A 16,916-nucleotide genomic window follows, 5' to 3' on the forward strand; every position below is an offset into this window, starting at 1 on the left:
TGTAGAAAAATATAGATATCATTAGATATTGATATTATATATATATATATATATATATATATATATATATATATATATATATATATATATATATATATATATATATATATATTAATATATATATATTAAATATATATTATATATATATATATATATATATATATATATATATATATATATATATATATATATATATATATAATATACATATTATATATATATATAATATATACATAATATATATATATAAATATATATATATTTATATTTATATATATATATATATATATCAATATCTAATGATATCTATATTTTTTACATAAACTATATTATATATATATATATTTATATATATATATATATGTATATATATATGTATATGTATTTATTTATTTATTTATATATTATATATATAATTTTTTTTAATGATCAAAATCTTTTTGTTTTAAATATTATGAGCTTGATCCTGTAATTTTCTTAAATTTAAAACACACGTAAATTGTCGAGAAATTTAAGTCATGTGACAGATCTTGTCATTTTGTGAACCGTAGTTTTAGTTTAATGAACGACAACCTTCTTTCCGGGCTTTTAGAGGGAGATCACTCACCAACTTGATAACTGAAAAAGGGTTTTGTGGTAATATTTTTTCTCTCTCGAAACGTCAGTAAAGTTAGTGCTCTAGAGTGATGAGAAAATAGTTCAAGAATCCAGGGGTATACAAAAAAAAAGTCATTCAATTATTTAGTGCTTCAAGTTTTTTTGTGTTCTATTTGAAAAAAAATCAAAACCTTATTTCGGCGTACAAAGGGATTAGTTAATTAATCTATTAAGAAAAATTTTATGTGCTAAAAAAAAAGTAAAATTTAAAATATAAATCTATCACCCACGGTTTCATTTTAAAATAAATTAAGTCTTTCTTTGATTTTAAAATGAGGTTCGTTGATCTCTTTATATTCTACTTCAAAACAGACAGAGTTTTTTCATTAAATGTAATTAAAACAGGATGAAGTTTGTTTTTAATCTTGGTCACGTTAACTCAAACTCAGACACTCAGTAGATTAAAATGTTTTGGACCAGACAAAGCTACAGTAAATACAGTCCACAAAAGTCAGAGAGGTATAGTCAACATATTAGTCGCACGTAGAGGCATACTCAAGGAGAAATACATTAAAAGATAAAGTATTGTAAGATTGTATTGTGTGGATATGAAAGAGTAACTATATATGTGAGGATGACATGAAAGTGTAAGTATGGATGTAAGTGATTAAAGTGTTGCTATGGGTGTAAGCGATTACATGCAAATGTATCTATGGATGTAATTTTGAGTGTAAGAAAGTGTAACTATGGATTTAAAATCGAGTACATAAATGTGTAACTGTGAATATAAATGATAACATAAACATATAAGTAGGAGTGTGAATGTCTACATAGTGTGTAACAAGAAGTGTCAATACATGATAATGTAATTGGAATCCATAGCGAATTAAAAAAATATAGTGTCTAAGCAAAATATAACATATCAATTCCTTTATATACAGTCTTTTAATTTAAATTAACTTAAAATGAATAAAAACACTAATTTTTCCTTTAAAAATAAATAAAAACGTGCGTCGCTGAATTCTATAAACAAGACCTTCAGTGTATGGAATTGACGTATCTTTTTTACATTACACTTAGCTCCAGTAAAAATAGATTGAAGTATATTGCCTTACATTACACTCAGCTCCAGTAAAAATAGATTGGGTTTGATCTTATCTTTAAAAGATTAAAGAGATTAGCGTCCATTTTACGGGGTGTATAAAGGTAACGATAAGATTACAACCGCAACTCTCCTCGTTCCATCCACACATAGAATTTGTAATTAGGAAATTAGGTCTACGCGTACAAAACTAATTTTTTAATGCACGTAAATATGATTTAAGTTCTTTGACCAACCTTGGATCCGTAAGAGAAATACCATTTGAGACCCCCACGCCCCTTCAAAGTAAAAAAAAAAAATTGTTTAGTCCCCCCCCCCCCCCCACATACCACCCCGATCCGCCCTTGTAAAAACTATTTGTTTAATGCCACCCTACCTCCCCAACCTTCACTTTTAATTTTTTTTTAAAATTCCCCCCCCCCCTCATCATCTCCAATCCTCCCCTTGTAAAAAATATTTGAACAAGGTGGCTTATCTACAGAGTTAGAGTGCGTTTCAATTTTCTGATTGCATCTTAAACCCTTTTCTGTCGTCCTTCAATCCTTTGTTGTTTGTCATAAAAAATAGAGAATTAAAGAGAACTATTTCTAACGAAAATAATATCCAATGCGTTAAAATCTTAATGCAAACGATAAGCTTACTTCTTTTGGGATATTACTCCTAAATGTGCCTTATTTTAAGCTAGAACATGATCTTGGAAGATTTACATTCACAGAAAACATTTATTTTAAAAAGTCTATTTTAATCTTTTTTCTAAACATTGTTTTATAATTTAAAAAAAAAACTGTGTTTAAAAGAATTCAAAGTAATTTTAAATCATTTTTTAGAAAAACAAATGCACCGTTATTGTTTTTAAAAGCTAAATTCTTATTTCAAAGCTGTTTTAATAAAGGGGGTGGGGAGTGCAATATGGGTGGTTCGAGTAGTTCTAGGTTGTTCCCACTTCCTCTACTACTTGTTGTTTTAACTGTCATTCAACACCCCCCCCCCCACCCCACAGCCTCTCTGTGTGCTATGTCATTTGGCTAAATACAATAAAAAAATTAATGAAACAACAAAGTATTAATACTTTGATTTGTACTAAAAATGATCTCATTATTTCCGTTTTTATTTTCCGGGTGAGATTTTTTATACCGCAGAAAAAAAACCGAATCTAAATCTCCACAGAAACGATGCCACGATAAGCCACGACAGACAAACACGCGGACGTTGTGGAAAACCACGGTCGAGTTGCAACTAGACTGCAGCGACCGTTCTTTCCCCCACGTGATCGATAAGCTAGATTGACGTTTTGTTGTTGTGTTACCTGTCCAGCGTGTCATTTGGAAAAATATTATTTTCATTCACCTTGTGTTTTTTGTTCAGCGGTCGCAATAACAGCACGCAGAAAAATGTCTCCAAATCCGGTTCATTTTGTTTTTTTAGATATTGAAGAGAAAAAAAAAAGAATATTTTGATTATGAGATCTATTTCAACTGTAAAAATCAAAAGTACTTTAATTTTCGAGATATTATTATTACGTTTTTGAAAAATAATAATTTAATTACTATTTAAATGTCTTAGTTTATACTATACATTAGAAACATTTTATTTCTTTTCAGACTTTGCAACATAATCAAGTCAAGATTCATCTATGTGGGATATCTGCAATAGGAAACTTTCACAAGAATCTTAAACATACGAACTATTTTAAGGATCAAAATAAAAATTAAAAACTTGCTAATTTCGTTTCTCATTCCGGAGAAAAAAAAACAAACTCTAAATGGTATAATGTTATTTATTTACTAGTACAATAAAAAGTTGAAAGAATTGTATCATGGTTTTCGTTGTTGGTTTCTTAACATTTGTTGCTATGAGTATCAGAATTTCAACCCCTTTGGGCGGCAACTTATCCACGTTGTACGTGGGCTCGTTACTTCCCTTGAGTAACTACTGGTGGGCACCCTATGGGGTGTGCTACATACAGTTTCTGAAGCGGGCGTTGGAGGAGATCAACAACTCAACGGATATTTTACCTGGGTACAGGCTGGAACTGGTAGCAGGTGACACACAGGTAAGTGGGCTATATTAGTGGTTTATAGTGTAGAATATGGGATTTGTGTTACACGCAAAAGTGGTTAATAGTGTAAAGCAAAAGTGGTTAATAGTGTGAAGCAAAAGTGGTTACTAGTGTAAAGCAAGAGTGGTTTATAGTGTAGAATATGTGATTTGTGTTGGACAAGAATGGTTTATAGTGTAGTGTAAAGCAAAGAGTTGTTAACAGCGTAATGCATGTGATTTGCGTGATATGGGGTTTACATTAGACGAGAGGTTTATAGGGTAAAACATGTTATTTATGTGGGTTAAGAGAGTGTTTTTATAGTGTAAAACGTGTGATAAGTATTAAAAGGGTGTAAAACATATGATTTATGTTACACATGTTATACATCGTGTGTTTTCTGTGTTCGACATGGTTGCCGTATACAGAGGCATAGCGACCCCCTCCCGGCGCCCGGGGCGAACTATCAGTTTGGCGCCCCTCCCCATATATAAATATAATATATATATATATATATATATATATATATATATATATATATATATATATATATATATATATATATATATATATATATATATGTATGTGTGTGCGACAGTCCGGAAACAAATTAATAATTACGCTGTATGATTGTCGTTCCCTAAAACTTTACTCGGCGCCAATTAAATGCCCCTTAAGATGCATTATCCTTTAAAAAATGATGATTATTAATGTCAGAAAAAAAAATTGTAGCAGATGCTAATTCGTTGATTGTGTATTGAAACAAGCTAGAGGAAGCAAACTGGAATCTAACGAACACAACAGCTCGAAGTCTTGGAATTATCAGATGTGCGCTGCCTTCTCGCACACAATCAACAACAAATTCAGAACTAATCGAACTAGTTGAAGAAGCTATAATATTTTCTCAGTGTTAAAAGAGTGATCTAGTCACCGATCCAATACATATCCCGCGGTTTTCGTTGGTGAAAAAGAGACCACCCCCCACACCTTCTTGGACAAAAATGGTAGAGCGGATTTTAAACGTCACTAACTCTTTCTTTATGTTACACAATCGTAAAATACGCTTTAGTGCAATGGGTTTCTTTTCTGAGTGATATCGGTTACTTATTCCTTATTCCGGTGTGAATTTTTCCGATTTTAGTCTTCGATAAAGCCCCCCCCCACCATCTAGGAAGCTGGAAAGCGGTTTTTACGGTCACTGTTTATTAAGGATATACGTTTTACAGTTACTCAATCAAGGCAGAAAACAGTTAAATCAGTATGCAAAGGCTCTCAGCCGTTAAATTTCTTTACTTTGACTGTTTATAATTCAAAACTGCAGCTTTTAAAATTATTTTCAACCCCTTTTGGCGCCCCCCTAGGGTCGGCGCCCGGGGCGGCCGCCCTCCCCGCCCTCCCCTAGCTACGCCTCTGGCCGTATACAGCGTGTGTTTGCTCTAGTAATACGTGAATTGTATTTTATCGTAAATGGTATGTGATTTATCCAGTAAAGACACGCTTTTCGTCTTGTAAAACACGTGTTTTATAGGATACCTGAGTTCTTGTAAAAATGTGTTTTGTCTTGCATAACGTGTTTCTTGTGAAAAACATAATTTGTCGGGTAAGACACTTTTTCGAAGCAAAGAAAAAAAAACTTTTGGTCGTAGAGAATTGTATCTTGCAGTGAAAATGGTCCATAAATAATTAGTTAAGCATGACTGAAATCGATAAATCAGTCTGACAGGCAAAAATCATTTCTTTAGAAAATCACGATCTGAATCAGCAACATTTGTTTTAAAAAAATTCATTCTCTCAATTTTTGTCTTAGCGAATAAATAATAAGCATTTAAGTTAAGTTGCGTTGATACAATTTTACGAGATTCTGTAGCCTTGTTATTTAAAATAAGCTAGGTTGGGTACTGATTAAAACTGAGTAGGCTCAAAAACAGAAAGTAAAAATGTGATTTATTGTCTTCTTTTTTCTTCTTCTTCTGCGTTCTTGATTGAGTTTATGTCGGAGGAGTTAAACAACAAGTCCAACTTCGTGTATAAACTGGACTGTGGTCTCCAGATCCAAGGGTGCCCCATATAGTTTTTCCTTGTGGGGTGTATAGGGACCAGTGTTTGGTTGCGCCTGTCAAACCCTTGACATAGAAGTTATATTTATTGAAAATTCAACCACAAGGCCCGATCCATTAATCGACACGTTTTTAAAAATCTACCAAAGCGGTCGAGGAACGAATCCTACCCGGACTAATCTGATTTCCTGTTTACCTGTCTAGGGAGTGGCAGGTCTAGGTGTGAAGCGGATGGTCGAGATGCTGGAATCCAACGTGCCAAAAATAGCCCTGATTGGCATTGGTCTGTCAGACGAAATGTCGCTGATTGGTCAGGTTGCACAGTATTTCAACACCCCAGTGGTGAGTGGTTAGAAGTTTTAAAGCTTGGATATATATATATATATATATATATATATATATATATATATATATATATATATATATATATATATATATATATATATATATATATATATATATATATATATATATATACATATACATATATATATATATATATATATATATATATATATATATATATATATATATATATATATATATATATATATATATGTAACTAGGGGAAGTTACCAAGAGACATAACGTGTTACAGTCTGACGTCACAGTGCAGGTGTTGGCTGATGCCAAGGCGTAATATCTCGGGAAGCGATACGAAAGACGGTCTGTCAACTTTGATGTGACAGGATGCAGGTGGCTTATTAAAATCGGACTGTACGACAGAAGCGGCGTAATTAACAGTCTGATGTAACGATTAGAATCGATTACAATTACGATTATGATAGGACCGAATATGAGTACGATTATGAGGGGGATATAAGGAAGGCGACGGCTGAGCTCGAGGTCTCTCGGAAAGTCAGTCTCTCAGAAGGTCTCAGAAGGTCTCTCAGTCTCTCTCAGTCTCTCTCAGTCGGTCTGTCAGTCAGTCCGTCAGTCTCTCTCGGTCAGGCAGTATCAAGTTGGTTATATTGTGTTAAGAAGGACGTTAGACATGTGTATTCAGTTAGATGAAGCCTAGTGAGGACTGTTGGGGGTCCGTTGATTCAGACTATTATTGTGAAACATCTCTCTTGATTCATTATATTATTGTGAAGCATTCTTTGATTCATGTAATAAAAGGATCAATAATGAACCTGCATCTTCGAGTATCTATGCTGTGGTCAATGTTGTGTGGAATGAGTGGTTAGACTCGGGAAGGTCACATTTGGCGTTGTCGGCAGGGTAGCCAGAGACTCGTTACATTTGGCGTTGTCGGCAGGATAGACTCGGGGACTCGTTACATTTGGCGCAGCGAGCAGGGTATGCAACTTGCCTAGGTAACAATTGGCGTCGTCGGACAGGATGAATTCAACGAGACTTGCCGCTTTAGGCACCCATGGTCAACCTAGTTCATAACTGTGTTTAGTGTGTGTGTGAATTCGGATATTCAGGAACAGTGAAAATTGAGGAACGAGGAAAAATTTTTTTCATACACACACGGTAAGAAAGAACTCTTTTTTTTTTACTAAAGGAATAAAATGTCTACTCTGGACGAGAAGCAGACCCATATTGTGGTCCTGCCCAGAGTAAACAAATTTTACGGGGACGGTGATCCAACTTTAACCAACAGGTTCAGTGAGGAGGTCAAAGCGGCCTGGGCCTCGAGAAACATGTCACCAGAGGAAAGATTAAGACTGCTGATGGGCAGTATAGGAGAGACGGTTAGGGCAGAGGTCAAATGCCACGATAAAACCGTCCAATCAGATCCAGATAAGGTGCTGGATCTAATTATGGAGACCTTTGGGGAGAGACGGTCGGGATCGCAACTGCTATCGGGGTTCGTAGGCTTAAAGCAGAGAATGGCGGAGAGTGTGATGGAGTATTCACACCGAATAAACAGGGCCTTTGATTCGGTAAAGGGCAAAACACCTGACATTGATGTACGCCTACTGAGGGACCATTTCATCGAGGGGCTAGCAACCCCGATCTTAAGGAGAGAGTTGAAAGAGGAGGTCCACAAAGACCCGCAGTTGACCTTCCTTCAGGTCAGGAACTCAGCGATCCGCAGGTCCGAGGATGAGGACCAATCGAACTGTTCGGTGGACAAAGTCTCGGTGCCGGAACAGAAACAATCCCCACCCACGGGGACCGGCACGGTGGAAACCATGATGGCTCAACTGTTGGCCCACCTGGATAAGGTTAACCAAAGATTGGAGAGGTTAGAAAGCAGGTCAACAGCTGAGAATCAGGAAAAGAACGGGACAAAACAGAGACAGGTTGGACGGCCGCGACCCGCCGGTCCATCACTCCGGTGGACGGCTGACGGTCGACCAATTTGCTTGTCCTGTTCACAACCCGGACATATGGCACGGTACTGCCAGGGAAACGGTCGTCCTCTGTAAGGCAGGGCCAGGCTACAGAGGGGCGAGGTTATGGCCCAAGAAGCAAAATGATGGGAGTCTGTCCCGAAATGGTGATTACGATTGGGGACATCGCGGTGAAGGCAATTGTGGATACAGGCTCCCAGGTGACGACGATCACGGAAAATTTTTACACCAAATGGATGAAAGGAAAAGACCATAGGTTGAGGTCTGACACATGCATGCGCCTGACGGCAGCTAATGGACTAACCATTCCATACTGTGGTTATTTTCTGGCGGATGTCGTGGTGGCGGGACATAGGTTGAAGCAGGTTGGGGTGTTCGTTACGAAACACAACCTAGAGACAAATGTGTCAAATATACCTTGCCTGTTGGGCATGAATATTCTTGGCCAGTTGCCAGAATTTCTTACAAATATTGTCGGATCGACCACACCAGGTCGGGGATCCAAGTTGGCCAGGTTTGCCAAGACCAGAGGAAGGATATCAGTCCCGGCAAACACGGTCAAGGCAATCACATTACAAATTGGTGATAGAAGCGTGAATGGTGATGTGATGATAGAACCATGTGGCGCCGCACTGAGGGCAGGCGTCGTGTTACTGCGGACATACACATCAGCGGAAAATGGACTAGTTCAAGGATTAGTGGCAAATGTTTTGGATGAGGAAATTTTTATACCGCCTAATACTCTGGTAGGAGTACCACAGAACGTCGAGGTACAAAGGTCGGCACAGTGCATCGAACTGAGCAATACCAGCAGTAATGAAGTAACAATTAGGTCGGTCAATGTGACGGCCGAGGTGAAGAAAGAGGATGGCCGATCATATACATTCCCGGAAACTGAGGACCCAAAACTAAATGAATTGTTGAATAAGTACAGGGATATATTTGCCTCGTACGAGGGTGATTTGGGTTACACGGAAGTAATAAAACACCAGATACCCTTACTACAAGACAAGCCGGTGGCGCAACCTTATCGAAGATTACCACCAAGTCACTACTCTGCGGTGAAAGCTCACCTGAACGATCTACTAAAAAAGGGAATTATTACAACCAGCACGAGCCCGTATGCGGCACCGATAGTAGTGGTAAAAAAGAAGTCAGGGGAGATAAGACTGTGTTGTGATTACCGGAAATTGAACAATATCACAAGAAGGGATGCATTCCCCTTGCCTCGTATTGATGAATGTCTTGATGCGTTGGGGGGAGCAAGATTTTTTTCTACCTTGGATTTGGCTAGTGGCTACCACCAAGTGGCCATGCACCCCAACGATCAACATAAAACTGCATTTATTTCTCCACTGGGACTGTACGAGTGGACCCGTATGCCGTTTGGTCTAACTAATGCACCTGCTACATTCCAGCGAGTAATGCAGAGTGCTATGAGTGACTTTCTATTTCAAATAATGTTGGTGTACTTGGATGATATACTAGTTTATTCAAAAACTTGGGAGGACCATCTAGAAAGATTAGAACAAGTGTTTCTCCGTCTTAGGGAGATAGGAGTAAAGCTGAACCCAGACAAATGCTGCTTCGGTCTGAAATCGGTACATTTTTTGGGTTACGTGATTTCGTCGGATGGCATCGCCACTGACCCAGATAAAATTGCAGCTGTTAAAGAATGGAAACAGCCAACAACTACGGTAGAGGTCAGATCATTCTTGGGCTTTGCTTCCTATTATAGAAAATTTGTGCCTGGTTTTGCAAAAATTGCCGCACCATTGCATGACTTGGTAAACAAAATGACAAAGAAACACAGTAAGGAGAAAAAGAAAGGTAAAACACAACGGATAGGTGAATTATGGACTGATGAATGCCTGAACTCGTTTAAGCTATTGAAAAAGGCTTTGACAGAGGCGCCGATATTAGGATACGCAGACTTTGACAAACCATTTCGGCTAGAAATTGACGCCAGCTCTACAGGTCTGGGAGCTGTGCTATCACAACAACAAAAGCAAGGCTTCAGGGTTATTGCTTATGCCAGTCGAGCTCTGAAGGAATCAGAGAAGAACATGACAAATTACAGCGCCATGAAACTAGAACTTTTGACATTAAAATGGGCTGTGACGGAAAAATTCAGGGACTATCTATTAGGTGCTAAATGTGTGGTATACACTGACAATAACCCCTTGAGTCACCTAAAGACAGCAAAGTTGGGATCCATCGAACAGCGATGGGCAGCAGAATTGGCACTCTTTGACCTGGAGATAAAATATCGCCCGGGGCGGTCCAATGGCAATGCGGACGCCTTATCAAGGAATCCTTACGAGAGACCGGGCGATGAGGAAGAAACGCTGACAGGAATATGTGAGGTCAGAGCGTCAACAGATATCCCTCACGGGGTGCAAGTGAGGCAGAACGGACAGACCGGGGTGGAGCACATTTCCACAGAGCCCGGACATATGGACATTGGTGATTTTAGTTGCCTTAATCACAAAGAGATAAGAGATGCCCAGAGAACGGATAGTGGCTTACAGCCGCTGTTGAAACACGTCCAGGAACAAAAATTCCCAGGAAGAAGGGAAAGAGAACAATTTGGTCGAGAAACAAAGAAAATACTGAGTCAGTGGGACCGTCTCAGTATACAGGATGGTGTTCTCATGCGGAGAATTTATGACCAAATTGATGGGACAATACACCAGGTGGTGGTGCCTGGACAATTACGAGAAGAAGTGCTAAGGTTGGCACATGACAGGGCAGGACACCAGGGTCAGGACAGGACGCACAAAATATTACGACGAAGGTGTTACTGGCCCAATATGGAAATGGAGGTCAAACGCCATTGTGAGGCTTGTGTGAGGTGTCAGCATGCGAAAATGCCAGTTGTCAAAATGAGACAGCCATCGGGACACCTATTAGCGACAAAACCACTAGAGATTGTGGCTATGGACTTTACGTCGTTGGAGCAATCATCGGATGGGACGGAACATGTGTTGGTAATGACTGATGTATTCACCAAATGGACGGTGGCGGTGCCCACACGAGATCAGACTGCCAAAACAGTGGCAAAGGTCTTAATAGAACATTGGTTCATCAAATATGGCATACCAAGACAATTACACTCTGACCAAGGAAGGGCCTTCGAGTCAGAAGTAATTAACCAACTGTGCAGCCACTACGGGATCAACAAATCTAGAACAACCACATTTAATCCGAAAGGAAACGGACAGTGCGAGCGGTTCAACCGCAGCATGCATGATTTGCTGCGTACCCTAGAACCTGAACAGAAAAAACGTTGGCCTGATTTTCTCCCAGAGTTGGTATATCTATACAACTGCACACCCCATGCCACAACCGGCTTTTCGCCACACATGTTGCTGTTCGGACGGGAGGCTCGACTCCCCCTTGACTTGTTCCTAGGAAAAAAGGAGAGTATGACTGGCTCATACACTGCACTGGAATATGTGAATGAACATATGAGACGAATTAGAGAAATGTACAGGGTAGTACAGGAAAGACTAGAACATGAAGCACGGCGAAGGGAACCGCCGGTACAGACAAAGGACCCGCCACTCAAACTGAACGACAGGGTATTACTGCGTAGCCACCCATTAGGCAGAAACAAAATCCACGATCTCTGGGGACAGGAGATATGGCAAGTCGTGGAGATGCCTAAAGTAGCAGGTGGCCCCTTTAAGATAAGACCCATCGATCACACCAAACCGGATCGGTGGGCGAATATTGCTCAATTAAAGAAATATTGTCATAGTCAGGGAGAGCAGTTACACACAAGGAAACCCAAGACAATTAGGGAACCGGAAACTATAACGGAAATTCTCATACCCATCCCGGAACCATGTCACCATCAACAGAACAACAGCGACACACAAGGGGAGGATACCGGCAACAAGGAGGATCCCGGTCCCTCCAAAAGCAGAGAGACAGTAGACCATCAGATAAGTGGTCCGCGGAGAAGTTTGAGAAACAGAAAGAATACGAAATTTTTTGTCAGCAACCATCAATTCTTTCATGGTCGCGCTGGTATGAAAACAGACTGTTCAAAAAGTCATAAAAGTGAACTGGTGAAGGCACCAAACGAAAAAAGGTGGATGTGAATTCTAGAACTGTTTTGTGTCTGAGGAAGATGATGTAGACACATTGGATATGTGAAATAGGGATAACTGTCAATCTTATACGAATGTGACGACATTGACAGTGAGTGGAACAATAAAATTTTTTTTTTACGGCGGTGCGATGGACTTTGAAGGACTGCACCTGCCAAGCGTTGTTTGTGGTTGATAACACACAAAAAAGGCAGGGGTGGATGTAACTAGGGGAAGTTACCAAGAGACATAACGTGTTACAGTCTGACGTCACAGTGCAGGTGTTGGCTGATGCCAAGGCGTAATATCTCGGGAAGCGATACGAAAGACGGTCTGTCAACTTTGATGTGACAGGATGCAGGTGGCTTATTAAAATCGGACTGTACGACAGAAGCGGCGTAATTAACAGTCTGATGTAACGATTAGAATCGATTACAATTACGATTATGATAGGACCGAATATGAGTACGATTATGAGGGGGATATAAGGAAGGCGACGGCTGAGCTCGAGGTCTCTCGGAAAGTCAGTCTCTCAGAAGGTCTCAGAAGGTCTCTCAGTCTCTCTCAGTCTCTCTCAGTCGGTCTGTCAGTCAGTCCGTCAGTCTCTCTCGGTCAGGCAGTATCAAGTTGGTTATATTGTGTTAAGAAGGACGTTAGACATGTGTATTCAGTTAGATGAAGCCTAGTGAGGACTGTTGGGGGTCCGTTGATTCAGACTATTATTGTGAAACATCTCTCTTGATTCATTATATTATTGTGAAGCATTCTTTGATTCATGTAATAAAAGGATCAATAATGAACCTGCATCTTCGAGTATCTATGCTGTGGTCAATGTTGTGTGGAATGAGTGGTTAGACTCGGGAAGGTCACATTTGGCGTTGTCGGCAGGGTAGCCAGAGACTCGTTACATTTGGCGTTGTCGGCAGGATAGACTCGGGGACTCGTTACATATATATATATATATATATATATATATATATATATATATATATATATATATATATATATATATATATATATATATATATATATATATATATATATGTGTGTGTGTGTGTGTGTGTGTGTGTATATGTCTTATAGAAATGTGACTTTAAAAAATTAATTAAGGTTACCGATATTAGGGGGAAAAAAAGACTGACTTGAAGTTACACAGCTATTAACCCCCCCCCCCCACCACCACCACCACCCTCAGCTCTCATTCGCAGCGACGACCTCTCACAGCCTTGACCGTGACCTCTACAAGTCCGTGTACATCACCAACTACCTGGGCGAGTCGGTCAACCCTGCCAGGATAGCCATCATGAAGGCCTTTCATTGGACGCACGTGGCCACACTTGTCTACAAGGACCAGGTCTTTGAAACGGTGAGCACTTATTCACGTGAACAATCCACTTTAAAAAAAATTAAAGTTATTATTATTATTTTAGAAAAAAATATTTTCTATTAACTTTCCTTTTTACTGGTTTATTTAGGAAAAAAAAATTGTAATGAGGTTTTTTTTATAATTGAGTCCATCGTTGATGATGGCCAACTTTGGATTCCTCGCTACATTATTTCATAACTCATAGACAGCGGCGTTGCTAGGTCGGGTGTCACCCGGTGCGGCACATCATGGTGTCATCCCCCCCCCCCACATTTGTTTTCTCTCTGTTCATTTTGTAGTTGGTGTCACACACCCCACACCCCCATCCGGTAAAAGCTTTAATGTTCACATTTAATACTAACGATGTTTATCTATAGTCGGTCGTTAGTACAGCTGGGTGTGACATTGTTTTCTCTATAGTTTGCATGTTTATTTCATGTTGTGCCTCCCCCACCCCTCCTCATCGTCGTCGTCTTACCCCCCACCCCCACCCCACCCTTGTCGCGATTCTCATTATGATCTCAAAATATTTTTTTAACTATAATTAACCATTCATTGATCTAGAAAAAACAACATATTTATTATATCTTACAATTTTTTGTCTTCGTGTCACCCCCTAAATGGTGACCCCAGTGCGGCCCTCACCACCACCCCTTCCTCCGCCCCGCCTCGTGACGCCACTGCTCATACATATAGTAATTTCTAATAGTAAGGTGGTTGGTCTCTCACTACGGTCATCATAGCCACCTACGATACCACATTATGATGACGATTTATAACAGTTTTGAATATTTAGTTGCCTAATCACTTACGATAGTAAACATGGTATATCCAGAAACGTGATTGCCTACAAGGGTTTTTCTCCCTTTGGGAATATGGGGTAGTGGTGGAGTAAGCAGGAATTTTGTGGAGCGGACATGGGCTTCAAACTTTCTCTCCACACACACACACACACACATACCGTGTTTGGAATGTACAGTCCTTTAATCGAGTTGTCCTGTCTAATGTTTTCTAGTAGGGGTTCTAAGCTTAGGATGTATAGTAGGGGAGATAAAGGACAACCTTGTCTAACTGATTTCTGTATGTGAAAAGCGCTTTCTCGGTAGGCAAGAAAATACTTGCATACGCAGACGACACTACTTTCTTAGTACATACAGAAAAAGCAATACAGGCTGTAATAGAAAAATTCAACAACTTTGGGAAAGGGAGCGGGGGAAAAATAAACGCAGAAAAATCAAAAGTAATGGGTATAGGTAAATGGAAAGGTAAAGATAACTATCACATAGACATAACAATAACTGACAAACTCAAAATTTATGGAATAACCTATACTAGCGATCTCACAATAAACGACCAAGAAACTTGGACCACACTGAAAAATAAAATAAATCACAATCTGGAAAAATACCAATACTGCAATACAACCATTTTTGCCAGAGCTGCATTAGTAAACAGATATATCATTCCAAAAATAATTTTCGTAGCGACTATAGGCCTACTTCGTATATACGAGAAAGTTTAAAGGACATGAATTTATTGATAAGTTTTTATTTAATTAAACGTACGTAAAAAAAATAAAAACAGTTTTTGTTTATTGCATAAGCAGCAACCACAATTGTTTTTTAAAACCAAACAGCATTACCAAGGATGCAGGGACGTGGTTTGTGCAACAAAGTTTAAAACATTATTATGTAACCACACTCTCCTGCTCCCCACTCCTCCCCATCCCCAGGCAAAACTTCTGCTAAAAGCATGTTAAGCTTGTTCCCTCCCCTTATTCTAAAACTGGTTGATTCCTCAATAAAAGCATTTAAAAACCCCTCAATGAATCGATAAAGATTCACAATTTATTTGCAAAATTTAACATTTTTTGCATTGTTCTAAAACAGAAACTTAAGTTACATAAATAGACCAAAACTGGATCAAATTAAAGATATAAAAGTATTGATTCGTCTAAACAAAACAAGAGACATTCTTATTTTTGATATTTTTTTTTAATTTAAACGTGTTTGGGTAAAGAGAGCAAGGGGTAGGGCTTATGGTGTTAAGTCATGTATGTTGTGCCTTTGTAATTATAGTTTGGTAAAATTAGTGGTTATTAAAAAAACATACCAGCTTTTATTAAATTCCAAATATTTCATTTCCGAATCAATTATATTAGAAAATATGTACGTATTTTTAAAATTTAAATTTAAAACGTAGGGTATATATCTTTAACGACCATCAAATGCAAACTTAATCAACATATTTGATTACTCTTTGACACGCCGAAATTAAGTATGAAGTATCTTCTGAATTATTTTACCTTTAATATTTATCCAAATACGACCCCTATATTCTAAATTTATTTCTTTTTTATCGGACCGACCATAGCATACAATCGTCATAAACTAGCGGTATATATCTATATAAATCTATATATAAATTAAAAAAAAATAAAAAAAATAAAAAAAATAAAAAAATAAAAAACAAAATAAATAAATAAAAAAAAATATATATACATACATATATATATATATATATATATATATATATATATATATATATATATATATATATATATATATACATATATATATATATATATATATATATATATTAATGTATAGTTCTACATTATACCAAACACAACATGTATAAATGCCAGACCCAATGACTCAGCAACTACGTCATTTTACAAATAATAAATCTTCCGTTATCAAAGATCGACTCTTTACATTAATGAAAAAAAAGTTACACAATTTAAAAAAATTCTAATGAAGCCATTGTGCGAAAACATTAGTTATTGTGCATCCTTTTTCTTTGACCATTTTCTAAAACACTATCGATTTTTCTATACATTTCTACACAATGTCTCATATCCCATCTAAAAAAATGTAATCAAACTTTGCATAATAATGCAGGATGTGTTCGAGAAATTCATAATGAAAAGCAATCTTCAGCTTCATCTGCACGTTGCTGTTGTAAATTGAAATATTTACGCCAGACAAAGGTGGAGTTCTGGTATTTAGACGTTTTATAAGTTAGTTTCGAAAATGCTTACGTTTTATAAAATAACAATTACGTGTGCAATTTTCTCTCGGCCTTTAGAGAATAGATTAGTTTGGATGATTTCAAAATAGTAAACAAAAACAAAATCTATAATGTAAAAGTGGTGTTTATAATGCGCTGTTGATATATTCTAATAAGCATGGGCGTACATAATTGCTTATTTTTTTCCGTTAGCGTTCTTGGAATTAAGTTTTGATGAAAAATGTCGAAAATGTATTTTTGCTTAAATTAAGTTGAAAAAATCGAATGACACAGCCTTATAAAATTTACAATTTATATTATTCACTAGATTTACTGTT

General features: G+C 37.8%; 1 protein-coding gene across 1 annotated transcript in view; it reads left to right on the forward strand.

Annotated features, from left to right (window-relative positions):
- The first annotated feature begins 3,551 nt into the window (after positions 1-3,551).
- Positions 3,552-16,916, forward strand: part of LOC131929960 (gamma-aminobutyric acid type B receptor subunit 2) — a 37,023-nt gene continuing 23,658 nt past the window's right edge. The window contains exons 1-3 of the mRNA XM_059286345.1: positions 3,552-3,752; positions 5,999-6,136; positions 13,396-13,566. Coding sequence (XP_059142328.1) covers positions 3,552-3,752; positions 5,999-6,136; positions 13,396-13,566 — 510 coding nt within the window. The remainder of the gene's footprint in view (positions 3,753-5,998; positions 6,137-13,395; positions 13,567-16,916) is intronic.

Source organism: Physella acuta, unplaced genomic scaffold (assembly GCF_028476545.2).
Source record: "Physella acuta isolate Inbredline_101_S28 unplaced genomic scaffold, ASM2847654v3 ptg001698l, whole genome shotgun sequence".
Taxonomy (NCBI): domain Eukaryota; kingdom Metazoa; phylum Mollusca; class Gastropoda; family Physidae; genus Physella; species Physella acuta.